General features: G+C 38.4%; 2 protein-coding genes across 3 annotated transcripts in view; one reads left to right on the forward strand and one right to left on the reverse strand.

Moving 5' to 3' along the window:
• Window positions 1–2,800: 2,800 nt before the first annotated feature.
• On the forward strand, window positions 2,801–18,439 carry PSMC2 (proteasome 26S subunit, ATPase 2). Of its 2 annotated transcripts, XM_022554362.3 has the most exons (12): window positions 2,807–2,952; window positions 4,637–4,674; window positions 5,261–5,342; window positions 6,057–6,156; window positions 11,748–11,879; window positions 12,287–12,359; window positions 12,744–12,839; window positions 13,503–13,667; window positions 14,563–14,650; window positions 16,233–16,435; window positions 16,532–16,628; window positions 16,710–18,439. In XM_022554362.3, the coding sequence occupies exons 1-12, from the start codon at window positions 2,883–2,885 to the stop codon at window positions 16,865–16,867; spliced, it is 1,302 nt and encodes a 433-aa protein (XP_022410070.1). In that variant the 5' UTR covers window positions 2,807–2,882; the 3' UTR covers window positions 16,868–18,439. The 2 variants fall into 2 exon arrangements, with proteins under 2 accessions (XP_089773895.1, XP_022410070.1); XM_089917769.1 differs by lacking the exon at window positions 13,503–13,667 and having other exon boundaries at window positions 2,801–2,952.
• The window catches only part of SLC26A5 (solute carrier family 26 member 5), a 57,893-nt gene continuing 47,304 nt past the window's right edge, over window positions 13,473–24,061 (reverse strand). Inside the window, exon 19 of the mRNA XM_022554419.2 lies at window positions 13,473–22,947. Within this exon, the coding sequence (XP_022410127.1) occupies window positions 22,763–22,947 (185 nt within the window). The 3' untranslated portion in view covers window positions 13,473–22,762. The remainder of the gene's footprint in view (window positions 22,948–24,061) is intronic.

Genomic DNA, 24,061 nt, shown 5'->3' on the forward strand with positions numbered 1-24,061 from the left:
GTTCCTAGGTTTATCAGTTCCCTGGTAAAAAGGATTATTTGCCTCGTCCAGGTAGAATATGGAATACGTAGGACATAATTTTCTATAGCAGCTCTTACTATATTCTTTTCCTTTTTTTTTTTTTGCGGTACGCGGGCCTCTCACTGTTGTGGCCACTCCCGTTGCGGGGCACAGGCTCCGGACGCGCGGGCTCAGCGGCCATGGCTCACGGGCCTGGCATGAGGGATCTTCCCGGACCGGGGTAGGAACCCGTGTCCCCTGCATCGGCAGGCGGACTCTCAACCACTGCGCCCCCAGGGAAGCCCTTCTTTTCCTTTTTAAGTTAACTACTACTTTATTAGTTTGAATTGAACCGTTGATTTTAGTAGTAGCTCTACTTGTATAAATAGAAAGTGAGATGTGTATGAATTAGTATTGACAATAACAGTCTATACATTCATAGAGAATTCTGTACATAAACCTGTAATGCGTTTGTGTTTACCTAAATATTAATAGGAGCTAATGTTTGTGCTATTACTAATTTATCTGGGCTATCGCATTTAATACCCATATCATTTGCAGAAGAAACCCCTCTGTAGTATTAGACTCTAATCCAAGGCCAGCAATCATTTTACCCTGCTCTAGCAGCATGAAGTTTTCTTTCAAGATATTCCCAATTACAGGACTCTATTGTTTAATGTTTAATAAAATTAATTATACTTCTCCTGTATGATTCCTTCTAGGACTGAGGTCAAATGCAAGAATTAGCAAAAAGAAATCAGTGGGTGGGAATTCACAGACTCCACCTCCCATCCTCCACCCCCCACACAGTTATCTGGAATAGGTTGTGCAAAAGAGAAGAACTGATGTGCCACTCTTCTGCAAAGAGACCCAGAAATTAGTAAATTATTATCTAGGAATTACATTTTCACTGTTAAATACATTGAATTGGCCTGTGTATCTGCCACATGACAAAATTGTTACTTCAAAACTGACATTTCAAACACTAAACTAATTATCTCACCCTAAAACTCTTCCTGACCTGTAGCCACTGTTAAAACAAGCTCTAAGGGTCAAGGTAACCTGACTCCGCTTTCTTACTTTTTTCTCACACCTATCCCAATTATTCTCACCATAACCTCTAAGAGCATGAAGGTTATTTTTTTTAATTGTGGTAAAATACTCATAACATAAAATTCTCATCGTAACCACTTGAAACTGTGCACTCTGTTGTGCAACCAATATCCAGAACTCTTTTCATCTTGCAAAACTGAAACTCTTATATGCGTTAAACTCCCCATTTCCACCGCCCCTCAGTCCCTAGCAACCATCATTCAACTTTCTATCTCTGTGAATTTGACTACTATAGGTACCTCATATAAGTGGAATCATACACTATTTGTCTTCTTGTCACTGACTTATTCCCTTAGCATAATGTCTTCACAATTGCAGTGTGTGCCAGAATTCTTCTTTTTAAGGCTGAATAATATTCCATTGTATGTACATTTTATTTATCCATTCATCTGTTGACTGGGTTGCTTCCACCTTTCGGCCATAGTGAATAATGTTGCTATGAACATGGAGGTACAAATTTCTCTTTGAGACCCTTTCAATTCTTGTGTGTATATACCCAGAACTGGAATTGCTGGGTTATTTGATAATTCTATTTTTAATTTTTTGAGGTACTGCCATACTGTTTTCCACAGTGGTTGCATCGTTTTACATTTCCACCAGCAGTGCACAAGGTTTCCATTTTCTCCACGTCCTCACCAACACTTTTTTTTTTTTTTTGATAATAGCCATTCTAACAAGTATGAGGTGGTATTTCATGGTTTTGATGTGCATTTCCCCAGGGCCTAGTGAAGCTGAGCGTCTTTCCATGTGCTTCTTGACCATTTGTATAACTTCTTGGGACAGATGTCCATTCAAGTACATTGTCCAGTTAAAAAATTGGGTTGTGTTTTGTTACTGAGTTTTAGTTCTTTCTTTCTTGGCGGCTCCACAGGCTTGTGGGATCTTAGCTCCCCATCCAGGGATTGAACCTGGGCCCCTGCAGTGAAAGCTCTGAGTTCTAACTTCTGGACCGCCAGGGAATTCCCGTTTTAGTTTTTATATATTCTGGATATTAGCCCCTTATCAGATATATGACTTACAAATATTTTCTCTCATTCTGTAGGTTGCCTTTTCACTGCTGACTGGGTACAGAAAGGTCAGGCTTTTTTTTTTTTTTTTTCATTTCTAACTTCTATAACTGTCTAACTGCTCTCTTCCATTCCTCATCTCCCGAATTCATTTCTTTCAAAACCTGCTCTCTTCTCTGGCTCTCCTGTATCTGAAGATGGTACCATTCTTTGGCAGCAGGGTCAAACATGGAAACCATTTACCTCCTCATCCCTTGTTAGTGTCAAATTAGTGAACAACTTCTATTTACCTTCACTCTATGTATAAATCTAGTCACTACTCATTGCGTATCGAATAAGCCAGGTACTTTACAGACATTGTTATTTAATGCATCCACAATGCTGTGAGGTCAAGGGGAAAATTAAAGCACAGGGATTAAAGAAGTTACCCAAGAGTACAGAGTTTAAATGACTAAAGCAGGATTTAAACTCAGCGACCTGAGCCTGAGTTGATCTTGCAATCTGTTGCTCTGGGAACTCGCCACGGTGAGGGGCTAAGTGAGAGCAACGTTCCCTCCTAACAGCGAAACCTTCTCACTCCCCTTCGCTGCTCTCCCGCCGCAGGGCCTGTCCTCCGTTGCGTTCTTCCGCCCGTTTCTGGGGCAAAAGGGCCCGCGGAGACGGCCTTATTTCCGGTGAGGAAGGGAAAGGCAGGAGCGCCACCGGAAGCGAGGAAGGTGCTGTGTAATCACCCAGCAAGCTGAGGTTCTTGGATCTCCTAAAATGCCGGATTACCTCGGTGCAGATCAGCGGAAAACCAAAGAAGAAGAGAAAGAAGACAAGCCCATCCGAGGTCAGTTGACGTAGGCAGGAGCTCCGGGCCGGGGCAGGACCATCTTGGCCCGGGGTCCGGGATGGGGGGGTTGGATTCCTGCTCGGCGCTCTGTCGCTTTTGTGCCGCTAGCGATTTGAGTCTGGTGCTGCAGACGGGTTGACTGGCCTGTCCTCTCCGTCTCCCCTCTACCAGCCCCGCGTCCTGTGTTCATCTCTCGCTGATCGAAATTTTTATTCACATTCAGCTCTCAGGTCTTGAAGGAGTCACGCGCCCCGCTTGGCCTTGCAGGCCTTGAAAAGTTCCCCGCGTGGCGGTGCTTGGTCGCCTGGACCCTCTTTGCTGTCCCTCCTCCCCCTCAAATGACAGCTTGCTGTTATCACTGTATAGCCAGGATCCTGAGACATAATTTTCTTTTTTAAAAAACATTCCTTTGACTAGATAATTCATTCACATGATTCAAAACACGAAAGCGGAAGAGATAAATGGAAAAGTGTCTCATCCTTGACCCCGGCCACCTCTTATCCACGGAGGCAACTGATGTTGCCGTTTTGCCTCATCTTTCTAGGCATTTTCTGTGTACATTCAAGCAAGTTTGTTTGTATATTCCTTTTTTTTTTTTTAACATAAATGTAACATGCTGTACATCTTGCTTTTTAAAAAATTTTAATGATATAAGTTCATATCATTATGTAGAGTCAGTGTGGTCTGTATAGTATCCCAAATGATTGGGTGTTCAGTAATAATCATTATTGATGGACATTATACGAATGAATAACCTTGTTAATATAACTCTTTACTACATGCACAAACACAAGCTGTAGGGTAAATTTTAGAAATGAAGTTGTAATTTTTATAGACACTGCTGGGTTACTCTCCTTAGAGACTATACCACTTGACCCTTTCCCCGCAGCACGTTCGTTCTTGATTTCTTCCCAGTAGCCCCTTTTGTAAAAGCCTCATCTTTATGCTGTTTTCTTTTGTTCCTTATAGGCTATTTTAAAACATTCTTATGGTGAATTTTTGTTGTCTTTCCTTCCTAAACAACTTCAACCTCTCCTAGCACCCTTTCTTCTTAATATCCACCCAGCCCTCAGAGAAGGAGCATTTCCTCTCCACTTTGATCTCACTCTTTTCCCTTGAAAGAGGTACTCAGTCACCTAGTGTAAAATTTAGTCACAGAGATGTAACATTTCATCGGGGTATTTCTCTGGGTAAGTTATAATTCTATAAATATATTAACAAATTCATCCCTTGGATACAGTTATGACTAATGTGTGTAGCATTTTTCTGCGCTTCTTCATCCATGTCTTACTTGATCTTTAGAGCAACACTGAGGCTAACAATTTTCCAGGTGATAAGACTGATGCTCAGAGAACTTAAATGGTTTTTCCAAGGTTACTTAGCAAATGCGTGATCTTGCTGGGACTAGTGCCGAGGTCGTTTTGAATCTCAAAGTCTGTTCTTTGGGCTCCGTGTTCTTGTTATGTCATATCACTTTGAAGCTATGTTATGTACTTTTTAAAATCTGCCTTCACCCAGTTAGATAAAAGTTCCTTGAGTCCAGGAACTATCTGATGGTTGTGTTTATATCATTACAACTTTTCACAGTTTTTCTCACTCAATGCAATCTGAATTGAACAGAAAAGAATTGTAAGTTCTAGTTTCTTTTGTTTGAATTCATGTATTATCTTTTTTCCTTTAGCTCTGGATGAGGGGGATATTGCCTTGCTGAAAACTTATGTAAGTCCTTTCAGTGTCTACAAAATATAGATGTTTTGTGTTGAAATAAGGACTCTTGTTGGTATTGGCCTTCCAGAATAGTTGGAAGAGACTGTCCAGCTGTTTAATCTTCACTGATGAAAAGTTATCTACCTACAGTTTCTATTTAGTATGGATCAAAGAGTAAATACTCAGTGTGTCTAAGCTTATACATTATCTCTGTACTATTTGTAATTAAAGTGCGGTACTATATTGAAAGATATTTGAAATAATTTACTATATTTAGAAATATTTACTATATTTAAAATGTATGAAAATGAATTAGATCTGAAATGGTAAGTTTTAATGCATAGAAATGGACTTGAATTTTAGATAATTTTAGTCATGATTTTCATTTGTTACCTTGCATAATGGTTTGCTGCCTGTTTAGGGGAATATATTGGTTCAGGAATAGTTCTGAAAATGATAGATTCCCTCTCTCTACTCTCATTTCACAAGCTTTAGGACAATAATAGCTATTACAAGTGTAACTGTTAAAAGTTTTTGTTTATAGTTTAATACATTGTTGGTATCCTGATATTCTAATTAAACTGACTTTAACTCCTAGGGTCAGAGCACTTACTCTAGGCAAATCAAACAGGTTGAAGATGACATTCAACAACTTCTCAAGAAAATTAATGAGCTCACGGGTATGTATATTTTTTATTTCTGTTTCCCCTCTTTTTGGGTAATGGTTTGATTATATCAAAGGAGCTGAAATACCAATGTCACTCTTCCATGAATCACAGACTTTAAAAAATTATTATCCTTCCTATCTGTTAAGAAATTGGATCTCATTTAATAATCTCTTTTCATTTCCTTTTACAAGAAAGTTTAATGCTTAAGCAATTAAGAAACATCATCCTTTAAGCAAGTATTGTTTCTGCTGGTCAAAGCCAAGTTCAGTTGACTATAATAAACAAGTCAGAATTTCTTCTTGAATAAAAATATGATCTCACATGGTACTGCTTGAAGTAAGCGGGCTATGGCCTAGTAGTCGGAAACTTTTCTTTTTGGGAACTTGAGTGGTGAAGTTTTATATTGTTAGTATTTGACTTGCACAAAAAAATGTCAAATATGACATCACATCACATTTTTGGCCTGTGACTACTTTAGGGCCGTGGTTTTCAACTGGGGTCATCCCCCTAGGACATTCAGCAGCATCTAAACTCATTCTTGATTCTCCCAACTTAAGGGGGAGGTGGTGCTAGTGATTAGTGGCTAGAGGCCGGGGACGCTCCTAACCATCCTGGAATGCACAGGATGCCCCCCACAGTAAATTATTCAGTCCAGAATGGTAGTGGTGCTGGGGTGAGAAAGCTTGCCTTACAGTCCAGTGAATTTTGTAATCTTTCTTTACGTAGGTATTAAAGAGTCTGACACTGGCCTGGCCCCACCAGCACTGTGGGATTTGGCTGCGGATAAGCAAACCCTCCAGAGTGAACAGCCTTTGCAGGTTGCGAGGTACGCATAGTGCTCTGTGGAAATTTATTTTTATCTGTACTTTCAGGTACTTTTTCAAGCCTTGGGTATAATGTAATAATAGTTCGTAAAGAATTTTTATGCCATATTCCAAGTAAATGCAGCTTTCTCCAAAAGTATCTGGGGTTAAAACTTTATACTTTAAACAATTATTTAAGAAATAGGTGAAGACATAATCATATAAAAGATTCAAATGATACAGGAAGATACAGAGCAAAATATGAAAACCTTCCTTCCCATCTAACTACTGAAAATAATTTGGTCCTCTTAATCCTCCAGTGCGTTTTCACGTATATATTTACATACAAAGAAACATCCTGTTTTCTTTTTAGATATAACTGCATATTTTAGAAATCTTTCATTGTCTTTGTTATAGATGTACTTTTTTTTTTTTTTAATTTATTTTTGGCTGCGCTGGGTCTTCATTGCTGTGTGCGGGCTTTCTCTAGTTGTGGTGAGTGGGAGCTACTCTTCGATGCGGCGCGCGGGCTTCTCACTGCGGTGGCTTCTCTTGTTGTGGAGCACGGGCTCTAGGCGCACGGGCTTCAGTAGTTGCAGCACATGGGCTTCAGTAGTTGTGGCACGCGGGCTTTAGAGCGCAGGCTCAGTAGTTGTGGCACACGGGCTTAGTTGCTCCTCAGCATGTGGGATCTTCCCGGACCAGGGCTTAAACCCGTGTCCCCTGCATTGGCAGGTGGATTTTTAACCACTGCGCCACCAGGGAAGCCCAGATGTACCTTTTTAATTTCTTGTTTCTCTTGTTTTTTAAAAATTACATAATATTCTATGGGTGTTGGGTTGTTTGCAATTTCTGTTATGATAACAGTGCTGGACTGAACACGCATGTTAAATATTTCTCTACATATGTGCATACATTTCTATAGTATAGCTTACTAGAAGTGGCATTATGGGGACAGAGGCATTTACCAAATGGCAAACCCAAAAAAAGTGGTTTGGCCAGTCTACATTCTTACCCAAAGGTTTTGAGGGAAATGCGTATTTGCCTGATCAATGTAAGATATGTGATTATTGATTTTTAAACTTTTGCCATTTGGGCAAAAAAAATTAAAAAAAAAACAATTCACTTTAATTTGTGTCATGCTGATTAGTAATATGATAGCTACTTCTTATACTTATTAAACATTTGTATTTTTTTGACCATTCATGTTTTGTTCCATTGGATTGTTTCTTGTTAAGTTTTAGGAATGCTTCATATATTGTACATGTTAATCTTTTCTTAAATATGTTACAAATATTTTTTCTCAGTCTCTCACTTGACTTTTAACTTCTCAGTACTTTTTGTTGTACTGTTTTAACTTTTTAGGAGGTAAATAAAATATATTAGCTTTTTCATTATACCTTTTGGGTTTTAATGTTGCTTAGAAAGGCCTAGCCCAGTCCAAGATTATAAACATGTTCTCCTGTGTTTTATTCTCATTATTGAAAGTTTTGTTTTAATTTTGCCTCTTTAATACAGGTTATTTTTCTTTCATCTTATCCTCCTTTCCTTTTTCTCTTTCCATGCTTTCATTTATTTGCTTTTTAGTTTTATCATGGTTTTAAAGAGTTAAATAGTTCTATGACAACAGTTTCTCCTAATTCCTCTTTACTAGAGGCACCTATTTTCAAAACTTCTAGGTGGTTATTTTGGTTTCTGCCTTTCTATTTCTAATGGATAGCGTCAAGTTTTGTATATTGTAGATCACTTTTTGATTTTTTAGTTTCAGGTGGTGCTTATTGGTTTTCCCACCATGAAAGATGAGGATTTTGTTTTGCTTTGTTTCCTCTACGTTCATCCCAAAGACATGCCCTTCCCATCCTTACGGCCTCATAATGTAATTATATTAAAATTTTGGTTAGATCCGCATTTAGTGTTTTCATAATTATGGCTAAGTAAACCCTATTCACAAAGAGCCATTAGTAAACTGTGATTACTTTTCCTTTCTTCTACCACTTTTTGTTTTCCTTGCCCTAACTGTCTCGTTTTTTCATTTGCCTTGTTGTCTATGTATATTACTAACTCAACCCCCCCGCCCCGCCCCCGGGTTTTCGCAGTCATCTCAGTTATTCTTCAGATGCCTTAGGTCCGTCAGGTTTTCTCACGTGTACCTCGGGTGCATCAGCTGCATCACGTATTCTCTCAGGTTCATCTTCCTGAGCAAGCCTTTCCCAGCACTTTCTGACCTGCTTCAGTCTGGACTGGTTGCCTGAACGCCTGCTGAATCACGAGCATCCTGTGACTTCTTACCCTGGAGGTTCCCTTTGACTCTCTCCTGTTGCTTGTGTATCACGAGTTTCTCTTTCTGATTTATTTACACCCTCACTCGGTGGCCTGTATTCTCTGGTAGCTTCCTGAAAGGGTCATTTGGGAGGTACCATATGAGACCACATATGTCTGGAAATATCTTGGCTGATAGAAAATTCTTCTCCTTCAGAATTTTGAAGGCATCGTTACATTGTCCTCTGCCTCCCGGTGGTGTTAGTCTGAAGCCATTCCGATTCCCAGTCCTATGTATGTGACCTTTTCTTCCTCTGAAAGTTGTAGGCTCTTCCCTTGTTCTCAGTGTTCTGAAATTCCATGGCTTCGTGCCTTGGTGTTGGTGTGTTTTCAGCAGTGGTGCTGCGCTCTCATGTCCTTCAGTGTGCACATTTTCTTGAAGCTATTTATTTGTAAATAGTTTCTTTCCATTTTCGTGGTCCTCTGTTCTGGACTTGTGTTACAGGAATATTGGACCTCCTGGAAATGCTAATCTTTCTCTCCTGCTTTTCTCATTTTGTCTTTTTGTTAGATTTTCTTAACTTTGAGTCTATGTATTGATTTTTTTCCCTCTCACTTAAGTTTTTAATTTCCAAGAGCTTTTCTTTCTTTCAGTGTATATGTTGTGTTGTCCTGTTCTCATATCATGGTTGTAATATGCTGTCAACGTCTAAGGAAGTTAAGGATAACTGGAAGGTTTCTGTTTCCTCTAAGATGCTTTTTTCCTCTTTGCTTGCTTGGTGTCTGTCTTTTATGTTAGATGTCTGGTAATCTTACTTTGTGCTTTTGTTTAGTGGGAGACCAAAAAGCTGATAGAAGCTCTAGATTCAATAGTGAGGCATGTCTATCTCAGGCTTCACTGTAGCTTATACGGTTGAATGTTTAGTTGGGGAGCCTTCAGGGTCAGTGTCTTTAGATCTTTCATTTGGATGGTCACTCTTCCCAGAGAAGTTGTCTTCAGTCTCATGTTGTCTCCAATCTCCAATATTTTGGAAGAACAGTGGAGATAGAGGGCTAGGGAATGTCAGTGGCAGGTTCGCTTATGTTTAATCACCCTTCCCCTCTCACCTCCACACTCTGATTTTCAGTGAAGTTACCACCACCCTACCCCTTGCCCCAGCATTTCTTGACACTTTGTTTTACTCTCCAGAATATTTTCATCACCTCCAAAAGAAACCCCGTACCTATTAACTGTCCCTGTTCCCCTCTCTCACTGGCCCCTGGCAACCACTCATCTACTTCCTGTCTCTATGGATTTGCCTATCCTGGACATTTCATATAAATGTAATCATACAAGGCATGACCTTTTTCTGGCTTCTTTAGCTTAGTGTAGTGTTTTAAGCTTCATACATGTTGTAGCTTGTATCAGAACATCTTTTTTTTTTTTTTAATAGCCTAATTATATTCCAGTCTAATTTCTCTCTTCGTTGATACTCTCTGGTGAGACATTGTTCTCATACCTCCCATTAATTCTTTAGACATGGTTTCCTTTGGTTTTTAAAAAAAATATTTATGACAGTGATGAAAGTTTTTGTTTAGTAAGACCAATGTCTAGGCTTTCTCAAGGACAGTTTCTATGGACTTTTTTCCCTATGTATGGGCCATATTTTATTTCTTTTTGTGTCTCATAATTTTTTGATAGAAACTGGACATTTTAAATAACGTCAGTTCTGGAACTCAGATTTCCCCTATCCCCAGGATTTGTTACTGTTGCTGTTCCTTGCTGTTTTTTTCTTTGAAGTGTTTTTGGTCAGCCTCGTTAGCCCCAACTGGTAAATGCCACCTCAGACAGTTGATGTTAAACAATTGCCACCGATTGTTTCCAGTAAATGTCCTGTGGGCAGGGGGTGTGTAGACAGTGAGCTCTGAGTCTGGTCAAATAAAAGCAAGTCCTGAGAATGGAGCTTTTCAGCTAGCTGCCAGACAGGTCAAATAGTTCTCTGGGGTTGGGCTTTTGGGGAGCTCCAGTTCTTTGTCCCTGCCTTCCCCCAGGAAGGCTGCTTGTTTTCACATCTACCACGGCTGTGAGGCCGTTGGCTTTCAAGTCTTGTGCAGAGCTGGGGAGAGGGCTATGGGATGAAGGCGAATTTAAACGCAAAATGCTTGCTGTTCTTACCAGGATTCAGCCCTTTTGTTTTTTTTTGAATAAACATTCTTTGGATTGTTACAAACCTATAGTTTGAGTTCTGAAAATGTTGATTTTCAATGTTTTTGCCAGTGTTCTCTTTGCTTTTAAGGATGAGCAGGTTTTCAAAGGTCCTTATTTAAAGTTCTGCAAGTTGAGGTCCCTGTATATATACTTTTTCAGCTGAGAATTAAAAAAATCCCTATCTGTGCAACACTGTTGGCAGGGTCTGTCAGATAAAGTAGTGATAGATACTTCCTATATATAAAATTCTACTTCCCTGGTAGACCTTTTCCAATAACAGAAAATGGAATCCTGTCCACAATTTATGCTGCAAGGACAAAGAATTCTTTACCTTACTCTTAGCTCTACCTATATGCACACGCCAGAGACTATTTTGTATTTCCCTGTATTTGTTGCTACAGCTTATGATATAAGCTCTTTCCAATATGAGTTCTGTTTTTTGTTTTTGGGTTTCTTCTGTAGGAAGATAGTATAGAAAATAGGCAGTAGACTACCTTCTACTGTGATGTATGTGGGGTTTCAGATTCGCCTTCACCACAACCCACAGGAAAAGAATATATTTAAGTGAAAAACAGCAACAGTAATAATTGATTTGAAGTATAAACTCAGGAAAGAATGAACATATTTATTACTTGACGTAAGACAAGATGACTGTCTTTTTATAGGAAAAATAAAAAGGAGAATACCTGGAGATATAGAGGAGTATTACTAATAAAGCCATATAGTTATGAAAATCAAGAAAGAACTTTTTTTTGTAGTTGAGCATTTGTTTTTGTTTTTTTTATACAGCAGGTTCTTATTAGCTATCTATTTTATACATATTAGCGTATACATGTCAATCCCAGTCTCCCAATTCATCACACCACCATCCCGCCTCCCTGCCACTTTTCCCCCTTGGTAAAGAGAACTTCTTAATGATGAAATATTTGGGTTTAATTTTCCAGGGGAATGTATCCTTTGAAATTTTTATGGCTTGGCTAAAGTTGAGCAGACCCTTGGGATTGAGCATATTCTGTAGAGAAGGATCCTTAACAGTGGCCCAGTTTCTGCAGTTCTAGTTTACACCTGCTTATTCGTGTACTGCATACCTAGGGGAGAATCTAGTTACTTGAATTCATTATTAGTGGTTCAGGTTCCTTACTCTAATCAAGCCTTTTGCCATGTTAGATGCACAAAGATAATCAATGCTGATTCGGAGGACCCGAAGTACATTATCAATGTGAAGCAGTTTGCCAAGTTTGTGGTGGACCTCAGTGATCAGGTTGCACCTACTGACATTGAAGAAGGGATGAGAGTTGGGTAAGATTTCTATTTGCAGTAAATACTCGTCTTTCATTGAAGATGCCATGTCACATTCACACCCTTGGCTTGCTTCTGAATGGGTGAACTGGGTGCCATGGAATACCGGGGTAACCTAGGAGAGGGCTGCAGTTGGACAGCCTTGCTGCTGCTGCATCTGTTTCCTGACCTCCCCACCCGCACTTGGCCTTTTATGGCCTCAAATGTCATGATCAAACTAAGTACAGAATTGTAGAGTTGAGTTTGCCAGTCTATTTAAGGTAACATGGTGTAGGAGGAGGAAGCACTTGCTCTAGGATGGTTATAAGGATTAAGTGAGTTAATGTAAATAATGTATATAGAACACATGATAATTCACTCAGTAAATTTTTTGAATGTATTGGTGAGGCTCTTTTTTACCTCCTTAGTGTGGACAGAAATAAGTATCAGATTCACATTCCACTGCCTCCTAAGATTGACCCAACGGTTACCATGATGCAGGTAAGAAACCACGAGAGGGAAAAGGAATGGCATGACTAATTGCATCCATCTCAAAAAAAGGTTGAAACTTTTTAACTAATAAAATATTAATATGTGGGTATGTATTGAAGAGTTGCCAAAATTTTTAAAACAATTTTTCAGATGAGAAAGTCTTTATCGGTCTTTATTTTAGTAGTTTGTCTCTCTCTCACTTAGTGTCATAACAAGTAATATAGCAAGTGGGTCTAGGACCCTGGGCAGTGTATTCTATTTTTATTAAAATTCTTACTTGCTATAAATCTGATTTTTCTTTTAGGGTATTGGGTCTGCTCTACTGGATAGAACAATTGGATTAGTATGCAAAAGCGTGTGGCTCTATGTTGTACATTTTCATCCCTCTCTTAGGTGGAGGAAAAACCTGATGTTACATATAGTGATGTGGGTGGCTGTAAGGAACAAATTGAGAAACTTCGAGAAGTAGTTGAAACCCCACTACTTCATGTAAGTGGTTGAGTCTGTTGCCTTTTAAATTTCTTTGTACAAAGATGTGAGAGCCTTTTGTGTACTGTGCACTAAAATTATGCCTATATATTAGTTTTAAAATTTTATGTTTTCCTAAATGAAAATTTTTGATGGGGTAGAGGGTAAAGGTTTGGAGAACTGGTAAGTTCCAGAAGAGAAAGTAAAAGGGTTGAGTCGTCAAGCCTATTCAAAAAAAAAGAAGAATCTGCTATTTAGAGTGACAAGGGAGGTTGAGGCGTAACCTTTAGAATAGGTTGTTGTAGAAGAAACAATGTGTTTTAATGCTATCAAGAAGAAATGGGCTTTAATTGAATCAAATTAAGCCTGGGGGGATAATGGAAAAAACTAGAATATTAAATATGAGACAATACTTTTGTTCTTTAAACACTGTAATTTTTTAAAATTAGGGAAAAAAAATGTCTTGTTAACCCTGGATAATAGAACTACCTTTAAAAGCCATTCAGCCTTGTGTATTAATGAGTCTAGTTTAGATCTTATGTCTTATTCATAAGTAAAATTCTTATTTAGATTAAGTATATAAATTGTGGACTGAATAATTTTGGTTTAAATATATTGATGTAGAAGTAGTCTTGTTTTTATTATAGAGAATTGATAAGTGTAAAAATCATGTCTCCATCACAGCCAGAGAGGTTTGTTAACCTTGGCATTGAGCCTCCTAAGGGTGTGCTGCTCTTTGGTCCACCGGGTACAGGCAAGACACTCTGTGCTCGGGCAGTTGCTAATAGGACCGATGCTTGCTTCATTCGAGTTATTGGATCTGAACTTGTACAGAAGTACGTCGGTGAGGTAAAGTAAATTGATAATAATCAAAGAATATGTAGCTCTATGAAAGATTTATAAAGCATAGATGAAATTAAAATGGGAATTCCAAATTGAAGATTGAGACCTGAAATTTTTTGATTGATGCATTGTAATTAGTAGGTCAGAAGCCCAGAAGCCACCAGCATTCCCGTGCGGTCATTTGGAAATAAACTGCTGAACATTTTTAATCAGTATGCTCCCTGCTCAGAAGGGTGACATTTTCTACAGATTTGGTTTGTAATATCAATAACCCAGTAATGCCCAGTGAATGCATTCGAAAGTGTATTCACTTCAGGGGCAGTGTTTTATGTTGTTCTGAGAAAGAGAACAGAGATTGTCTATGTGTATGTGTATGTGTGTGGGTGTATGTACACACATGTATGTACACACACACACACGTTTTTTTCATTAGAGAGTAAGTCTAGGGCTGAATATATCTGAAACATTAATGATTAGTATACTTACAGTGAGAATTAGAACAAGGATCTGCATGAGTTGAGATACTTTTATTCCGTTATCAAAACTTACAAATCAAATTCATTGATCAGAAATGCCAAGTGATGGATCAAATGCTTTTATTTCCTCAAGTTTTATTGATTGAAATGGTGCCTTTATTTTATTTAATCGTGTTAATTTGACCTCTTCAGGTCTTAAAGTTATTGGCTATTTAATAGGTACAGAATCATGAAATTACTTAATATTGTTTTAAAGCTAATAAGATTAATTTGATGGAATAGGTAACAAACTTCAGTCTTTCTGAAAAAGCTTTAGGTAATAATGGTTGAGAATACTGTTAGGAATATTAAAAAGTTTGCAGTATAACTTACTATATTTTAAAAGATTTTAAAACCAACTCTGAATTAACACTTCTTTTCATCAGGGGGCTCGAATGGTTCGAGAGCTCTTTGAAATGGCCAGAACAAAGAAAGCCTGCCTTATCTTCTTTGATGAAATTGATGCTATTGGAGGTATGAATGGTATCTCAGAGAACTTTACAACTGGGTTTCATGAGAATTCTGTAGTAGTATGTGTAAAGTTCCCCTGATACATTAATCTTGTACAGAATTTTAAATTCCGACTCCTTTATGAGCTTTAGCACATCAGAGTCACGGATCTAATAAACTTTAGGGCCACACCATAAAGGAAAGATGAAGCATTATATATATAGCATTGGTATTTCTCAAAGTCTTTATCTTTGAACTTTCCCAGTTTCTTTCCTAGGGCACATATTTTCACTTTAGCAACTCCTAACTTGGGATACAGCTTCACCTAATCGGATCAGAAAGCACTGGGGCATAATTTAATTGGTGGTAGTTTTTCATAAAGTGTACATAAAATAACATTATTGGCTTCAGAGATTTGATGAAATACAGTATTAGCTGTGCAATCTAGACAAGTTATTTTAACTACCTCTGAGCCCCAGTTTGCTCCTCTTATAAAAGAAATGATAATTCCAGCCTTGTTTATTTCATGGGTTTTTGAGAGGTTTGCAGTCAGTCATAAATGTGATTGACTTTGAAAACTGTATACTGTTCTATAGGCCTTGGCTATTGTTACAGTCTATAAGAGTAATAGTTCCTATTAGCTGCAGATACCAGACAGTTGTTATTTAATGAACTCAGTGACAAGAAAAGTCTTTAAAAATATAGTGGATGCTGTAACACTGTTTGGGGACTGTGGTTAGGATACCTAAAGTCTTGCTTTTAGACTGGATGGATGTTGTGGGCTTTGGACATTCTGCAGGTAGTGTTCAAGGGCCATAATTTGACCACAGTCTGTAGATGCCATGTTGTGACCCTGAAGTCATTTTTGTAGTATCATTGGAATAAGCCTTATGATGTCAGGATGCTCTGAAACTGTGGCTTCCAAAACGGATTTTGTATAAAACAGTATTAGGGTGAAGGAAGAAAATACTGGTACTTTCCTTCATATTTAATTTTAATCTCATTTTTAAAATTTATATTTTTTGTATTTTATAATGTACATAATGCATTAATACAACAGTATGTATTTATACAATTTTAAAATGAAAAAATGTATATGGAGGCCTCTTCTTGTGCTATTTTGGTTGAAATGAAGAAGAGTATTGACATTAACCTAGAGTATTCTAATATATCCAAACCAGTGTGATAGTAAGCTGTTACAGTTCTACTGTATTACGGATTTAGCCATAGTTTTAAGGACAGTTTTGAGAAATTTAGAAGAGTACGGCATTTTCTTACATATACTCAAATACCACTGTAGTGCTAATTTTGCATGTATTCTTTTGCCTAGTCCAGGTGTATACTGTGTTGAATGGAGGTGTTCTTCAGTGACTTAAACCAAAATCCTTAAAGAGGATTTAAAAAAATACTTTAAAGGAACCTATGTTAAATCAACCTATGATGAGTCCTTTTCTCGTTAGTTTTGTGTAAATCAGGCTGTTCTTACAGGATTTGCTTAAAACTGAGAGGTTCCCTTGGGCTGGAGGGTGTGATCTGAGCTGAGATTTACTGTGCAGAGTGCTGCTCTGAGTAGATGTGAAGAGTGTCTTTCCTCCTGTCTTCTCAGGGGCTCGTTTTGACGATGGTGCTGGGGGTGACAATGAAGTGCAGAGGACCATGTTGGAACTCATCAATCAGCTGGATGGGTTTGATCCTCGAGGCAACATTAAAGTTCTGATGGCCACAAACAGACCTGACACTCTGGACCCCGCGCTGATGAGGCCCGGGAGACTGGACAGGAAGATTGAGTTTAGCTTACCTGATCTAGAGGTGGGAACATCATTTCACGGTAGAAAAGGGATTCTTGAAATTTTTTCTTCCTGTGCTGTTTTCCAGTTTAATATTTGTCAATTCCCCTATTTTTAGGGTCGGACTCACATTTTTAAGATTCATGCCCGTTCAATGAGTGTTGAAAGAGATATCAGATTTGAATTGTTAGCACGACTGTGTCCAAATAGCACTGGTAGGTAGAAAGGTCTTGCTTCTATTTGCTGGTCTGTCTATTTGGGCTGCTTTAATTAAGCCTGTTCTTTTTGTTTGAAAGGTGCTGAGATCAGAAGCGTCTGCACAGAAGCTGGTATGTTTGCCATCCGAGCACGGCGAAAAATTGCTACTGAGAAGGATTTCTTGGAAGCTGTAAATAAGGTCATCAAGTCCTATGCCAAATTCAGTGCTACTCCGCGCTATATGACATACAACTGAGCCCTGGAGGTGTTCGTGAAAACACTTTTCATTGGAATCCTAACCTTATACAGAATTCTTAATAACCATTTCACACACAAAATAAGTGGTTTTCAAAATTGTATGCTTTTTTCTCAGATGTCGTTTCTCTGTGGTACAATAAAGGGTGATATCTAATGCCGTTAGGCAGAAAAGCTGTTTTTTGACTTGCTACCATTTTTAAAGTTTCCAAATTGTGAAGTGCTTGCTTTGACCACATATGTTCTAGGCATATGCTGGTTGAGTGCTGTACATATATTATCTCATTTTATCTTCCCATCTGCCCAGTGATGTGGATTTAACAGATGCAGAATTTTCCTACCTCGTTTCCTTGTAGCAGAGCTGGGATTCAAGTCCAAGTTTGACAGCTCCATCGCCGATGTCCCCATCCATTATGCTCTTCTGCCCTCATCACAATGGCCCATCCAGGCACATGATCACATGTGTTTCGACAGGTTTTTTCCTACAACGTTGAATAAAGCAGCTTTGGCTAAACTATGTTTAAAGTGTAGGAAGCATCTGATGTAATGTGTTTTGCTTTGCCATTTGAGTTGATTTCAAATTAATCAAGAAGAATTGTTGATTTTAATGACTAGCGAAGTAGTAAAGCAAAAAGAAAAACATACACATATAATAATCTCATTTAGAAAATCCGGAATTGGCTTTATACAGAAAAGTACTTATTTTCATCTTATAAATTAATGGTTTATTAAACCATTATAATTTAATGGTTTAAAATTTCAGTAAAGCTCCCGTTAGACTTCGGGTCTATAGTGAGGTACTTCTAAAATAAAAGTTTTTATTAGAATCTTAAACAAAGCTCTTTAAAATGATTTCTTGTACAGCCACCACCAAATTCCCTCCCCTCTTCCACAATCACCCCTTCCAGGCCCCTGCCAAACACTGAGACCCAAACACAATAAAGAATATTTTTATTGTAGTTCAGTATTCACAAGTAATGCAAAATAGTGAGAGATGGATACATTTTAACTCACAAAAGAAAAAGTTGACAACATAGAAAATGCTGTGTTGCACTGAAATATTTAAAATATGAAAGTTTTAAAGCAGAATAAAGCTGTTCACTCATAAAATCCAACCAACATCCTTTCTTTCTCTTCATTTTTGTGAACTTGATGAGAAAATTTTTTTTCTAATCCTGCCCTAGTCTTTCATGAGGTATGAAAGCGAACCATTTCCAGGTTATGCTGATAAGTGAATGACTAAAGATGAATGTTTTTGTGCTGTTTTGATCAATGTAAGCATTTAGAACACACTCCTTCAAGTCTTACCACTTGTTCATATTGCCACATACATCAGATGCACCAACGTGAGACAACTCAAGTTGGTTATGTGGTGCTCACTCAGGCCTAACGTGTCATAGGCTGTGAATAATCTTGACATCTCAGTTTCATGATGAAAATCTAACTGGTCACACATCAAATCAATGCACAATGAATTATCTGAAAAATCTGGGTGTTTCTACCCAGGCATATGTATGCAGATAGCATCAATGCTATCTAGATTAGCATGTTTGTACCCCATTTAAAAAGAAAATATACACATTCACTGGTAACTCCCTCCACCTAAAATATGTATGTGTGCATAAACACGTGTATATGTGTGTGTACAAACATACATGTTTACACATATTAGTGTGCTGATAAATCAATACAAAGGGTTTATGACTTCAGAAAAATACTGTAGCGATCCCTTAAAAAAAACTTTTAAAAAACATTTTAAAAATGTGATTAGATTTATAAAATTTAATTTTCACAAAGCTCAGGTTCATCTGTTACATAAAGCTGAAATGCTATACACCAGTACAATGAAAACCCTGGTAAGCCTTTTTTAAAGGCAAAGTGGGTTTTTGAGATGCTCAAACTTGTTTAAATCCAAGTCAGTAAGCAGGCAGGTTACCTGGTGCAGTCCTGGCTTTTGAACGTTTTGCTGCTGGGATTTGAGGGGTTTCAAAACCACCGCACACATTTTGGTTAGCTATATGTTTGGAGAATTAGATAACACTTTTATCAGTCCTCAAACCAACTTTTATCAGCACTCAATCCATGTTATCAAGAACCTACACACTGAATCCTAAAAGCATTGCTGAAAAAAAGGACCAAAAGCATTTCTGCACTCACTAAAGCATACAGGCTCATACCAAGGAACTTGTGTTTGATTTTAGAATTTGAATTAAAGGGGCAGACATAATAAAGTCGTCTTCACCACATACACTTCCTTCCCTCAGCCCCACACAAGGGTACCCCCCCCTCGCCCCCCACTCCCCAAACAGGACAACACACCCACCCACTCTGGGGCAGATTCTCTGGGTTTGCTACCCTCTCCACACACTGGAGGGCAGTCTCATTTTCTCAACATGTACCTTGGGAGGCAGACACCTCCGTTCTCTGTTAAACAGGTAAGGATACAGGATCAAACCACATGGATATTTTAGATGTTACCTGAAAACTACAAAATGCTTCTCCCAGAGCCTGCAGAGGATTCATACCCTTCACTGTTTCTCTGAGTCCCACTGCAGGTGAGATTGGCCTTGGGATCCCTCTCAGCTGCCATATGATTGTACAGTCAGCGTCTATGACCTGAATGAGGGGTTTCCTGGGCCCTGGTTCAAAACTGTTTGCAAACATATTCCATCCGGTCATGAGACAGAGAACAACCATGGTCATGTTGCACAGGATTTGAGAAAGACAACATCACTATATGGGGCCTTCCTGGAAATAGGGCTTTCCCATATTTCCATAAAATGAGGCTAGTCTAGTCCCTATATCCATCAGTGTGGATTATGCCCTTTTGGATAGGGCAGTAAGAATCTGAATTTGAACCAGGGCTGAAAAACATAGAAAGGTATATACTAGCAGATTTTAAGGTCCGGAAAGAAGGAGGTAGAGACAAAACTTGATTGTAAGTAAAAGAATTCAGGAAATTTCCCACCGTATGAAATAACTCTAAGTAAAACATTCCAAAATATTTACATATAGATAGAATACATTTTGAAATACATTCTTATGATATCAGAGGCATGCCAAAACAAAAACATATTACCCCTCAGTAAGACTTAAATGCTTTTTATGTACATGGTAGAATTCTATTCAAAATAGGTTAAAAATTAAAGGACAGAAAAGTTAAATACAAATTTGTAAGCTACAGACAAGTACTTTTTTTGTATACTGCTTTCAATCTATCAATAACCAGGACTTGAATATCTGCTGTGTGTAAAGCATTTATTGAAGACTGGTGCTAAAGATTACGCAATAAAATGTTTTAAAATATTGTTTAAAATCCTTAAGTTCTACTTTAATGGCTGAAACGATACAAGCCCTTTTATAAAAGTTTCTAGTACAAGCTGAGGTCCTATAACTACATGCTCTTTCAGAAGGCAGTCTGTATCAGAATGCAGATGTATCTGACGATTGCAAAGGAAATGACTGACTGCAAATCTAATTTCACTCTAGATCTAGATAAAGTATTGATTAGAAAGGGGCGGGGGTCTACTCTGAATTAAATTAGTAAAGTCACTGAGAAACTTGATAAGACTTAAAGCAAACAAGCCGTAGGGTTTGGTTTGGACTAGACCCATGCTAACCTACTTCTTTCCTGATGCGCTTTTCCCCTGGAAGTGTTTTCTTCATGAAAACTAAAACAAGGAGTCAATAAGGAAACATGTAAAACAAAAACAAAAACAACTATTAGCAGGAAATCTTAGCAGATGAGGCTTTAGGCAGGTTGGCTAATACTTGTGCTGTGATTTGGAGTGAGCAGGTGGTTAGAATTACAGGAGCAGGAACTTCTGATGACAAACTGGCTTAAAGGTCTCCCTGCTCCTTTTGAACAACTGTAGAGAAAATGCTTCAAACAACATTTTACTCACTCATCGGCTTAAAACTGAGTTTGATGAAGAATTAACTAACTCTGTGGATTTAGAAGGAAGGTATTAAATTATACCCAGGAGGGGGCTTCCCTGGTGGCGCAGTGGTTGAGAGTCCGCCTGCAGATGCAGGGGACACGGGTTCGTGCCCCGGTCCGGGAAGATCCCACGTGCCGCGGGGCGGCTGGGCCCGTGAGCCATGGCCGCTGAGCCTGCGCGTCCGGAGCCTGTGCTCCGCAACGGGAGAGGCCACAACAGTGAGAGGCCCGCGTACCGAAAAAAAAAAAAAAAAAAAAAAATTATACCCAGGAGTCAGTTTTCTAAAATATGTGGTAAATCAGTTTTAGCAACAACAACAAAACTTCTAGGGCCTCCTACTGGCCACAGGTGTGACAATTTGAACACCAAAAAGAATAACTATAATGCACTGAAACACATTAAAACTACAACAATTCATGAGTGTATAATTATACGAAAAAGGAAAAAGAACCTAATTCGTCACCATCTATTAAACCAACTCCTTACTTTGAAGTTGATAACTAAATGGAAAAAAAATAATTTAACCTGCCCTTCCAGTAAGAACTATATTTAAGGATGACTAAATAATTCAAGTTGAGGGAAAGCTGTAGTTTACACGGAAACACCAATTGATAAATGCAGAAGAAATGAAAGAATTGGAAAAGAAAATGCACACACCTTAATAAAATTGCTGCTTTAGGCAAGGATTAACACTAGACGTTAAAACCTCTGGGTGAACGGCTAATGGAGAACTGGGCATTCATTCAACGCCAAAGGAACACCATACAGATAACTCACTAGTCACAAAGGAGAAAATATAATTGGGGGATTGGTTGTCATATTAATCCAAGTGATTTATTTTAGCATCATTAATGGTAGGTCAACTAGATATTACTTGTTTTCTGTTGTGATGCGATTTGAAGCACGTGCCTCATCTATGCACGTATCTCATCTAGCAAGAAATGTTTTATTCGAATTCATGAAGCCTTTAGTTAGACATAACTTCTAGATCATAGGTAGTTCAGGAAATAAAGGGACAAACTAAATAACACCTTGAAAAAGCGAGTGGACACACTCACAAGATGGGATTCTACAGGACAACTGCCCCAACTCCCTTTAACAAGTCAATGTCATCAAAAAAGGGACAGTGCTAGATTAAGACACAGTTATGGGACTTAGGGGGACATGACCATTTGTAGTGTAAGGTCACAGAATGAATACTAGTTTGGATAAACCAACTACAACTGTGGAGACAATTGGGGAAGTTTGAATATGGTCTGAGGTAAACATGTTCTAGAATGAGAAAGCAAAGATGGATGACTGAAAAGAACAGGTCACAGAACACTATGTAGAGTATGATCTTATTTTGGTTAAAAGATGTAAATATATATGGATAGAAAAAGATCTGGAAGGACATGCATTAAGGTGTTAGCAATAATCTTTGCTGGTAATGTAATGTTTTTCTTATTTTTGCTTGTCTATATTTTCTAATTTTCTGCAATGTACCTACATTGCTTCTGTAACAATAAATGGTTATTTTAAAAGAAGAACTTCTAGAAAATTGTGGGTTTGCCTCCTCTGTGAGATAACTGATTCCAGAAAGTCTGTAGATCAACAAGTACAAAAGCAAAGAACTACTACCCATCTGGTGACAGGGTATCTGATTTGTGGATAAAGTACTTAAATAAATTCTTTAAGTTCACAAAGATAATACTAAAGAGTAACAGAAATGTCACTACACAATAAATGCAGGCAAGAGGCTAATAATATCTTTGAAATAGTCAATTAAAAATATACAAGTAAGATACATCTTGCTATGCGTCATTCACCCTCCAAATCAAGCCTTGTATTTACTAGTATTTACCTACTAGTAGTATTTACCCTTAGGAAAAAAACATTTAGTGTCTACTATTTAAAGTGTGTAGGTTAGTAATTTCACGAGAAGCTCATACCCCATCGCAGGCTGAGCTCCTCGTCTAAGCTTCCGGAGTGGCGTTGGGCTCAGAGTCCTCCTGGGGAGGAGCAGCCGTGGCCTCCTGTTCGGCAAGTGCCTCTCGAACTTGGCTGCCTAAGACTGCATCGTGAATGCTGTGGAACAGCAGATCCAGTAAGGCAGGATTTTCAAAGAATTGATTTCGAGTGAGGTCACTCACGACTTGTGCTATAAAAGAAGAAGGGAAAATTAGCCCAGGGACTTCCCTGGTGGTCCAGTGGTAAAGACTCCACCTTCCAATACAGGGGACGTGGTTCAATCCCTGGTCGGGGAACTAAGATCCCACATGCCGTGGGGCAACTAAGCCCACCCACCAGAACTACTGAGCTGGCGCGCCTCAGCTAGAGAGCCCGGGTGCCACAAACTACGGAGCCCACGTGCCCTGGAGCCTGCACGCCACAACTAGAGAGAAGCCTGTTGCGCTGCAATGAAAGATCCTGCAACTAAGACCTGATGCAGCCAAGAATAAATAAAATAAATAAAAAACAGAAAATTAGCCCACACTCTGGGTGTCAGTCTTAAACATTAAAAAAGTAACACTTTCATATAGTTTAAATATTAAAATGATATAATAAAAATTATTTTTTACCATACATGGTATTATTCTTTGGTGTAAATGTACCCTGGTTTATTTAACTGGTCCCTTTTGACAAATATTTTTTAGTGTTTTGTTCTTAGAGACAGTACTATGATCATTAACCACGTACATGTGTTATTTTGAATGTGTGTAGCATACTGTTGGATTTGCTGGGTTAAAGGTAAATGCATTTGTAATTTTGAAAGAAAATGCCTGTCTGCCCTCCACAGAGGCTGCTCCAGTTTGCACTCCCACCAGCAATGTCTGAGGGTTCCTGTTGTCCCACAGTGAGCCTACAGAGCCTGCTGTCAAACATTTTCAATTTTTGCTATTTCGGTAGGTGGAAAGTGATGCCTTTATGTGAATTTCATTTTCAAGCACTGTTTTAGCCAAAATTTATATTAAAACAAAAAGAGCAGGCATTGTCTGGAAAAACCTAAATGATTTTATATAACTATGTTTATGGCAGCCATTACATAAATAATTACTAAAAAAATATACCAGCCCTGAACAATGGTTTATTAGCTCCTTTCCTCCAACTCCCGTGCAGGAGGCCTACCACCAAGTGACCCAGGGATGTGAGTGCTGTAAGTGGCAAATTTCAAAGCTAGCTTTAGATTTTCAGAATAATTTTCATTTTCACCTAAAACTAAAATTAAGGGAAAATACTTCCAAATGCAGTTATTTAAAAAAACAGAACCAAAA

The sequence above is a fragment of the Delphinapterus leucas genome, chromosome 9, assembly GCF_059928025.1.
Source record: "Delphinapterus leucas isolate spDelLeu-1000000601 "Yukka" chromosome 9, BTC_Dleu_Yukka2, whole genome shotgun sequence".
NCBI lineage: Eukaryota > Metazoa > Chordata > Mammalia > Artiodactyla > Monodontidae > Delphinapterus > Delphinapterus leucas.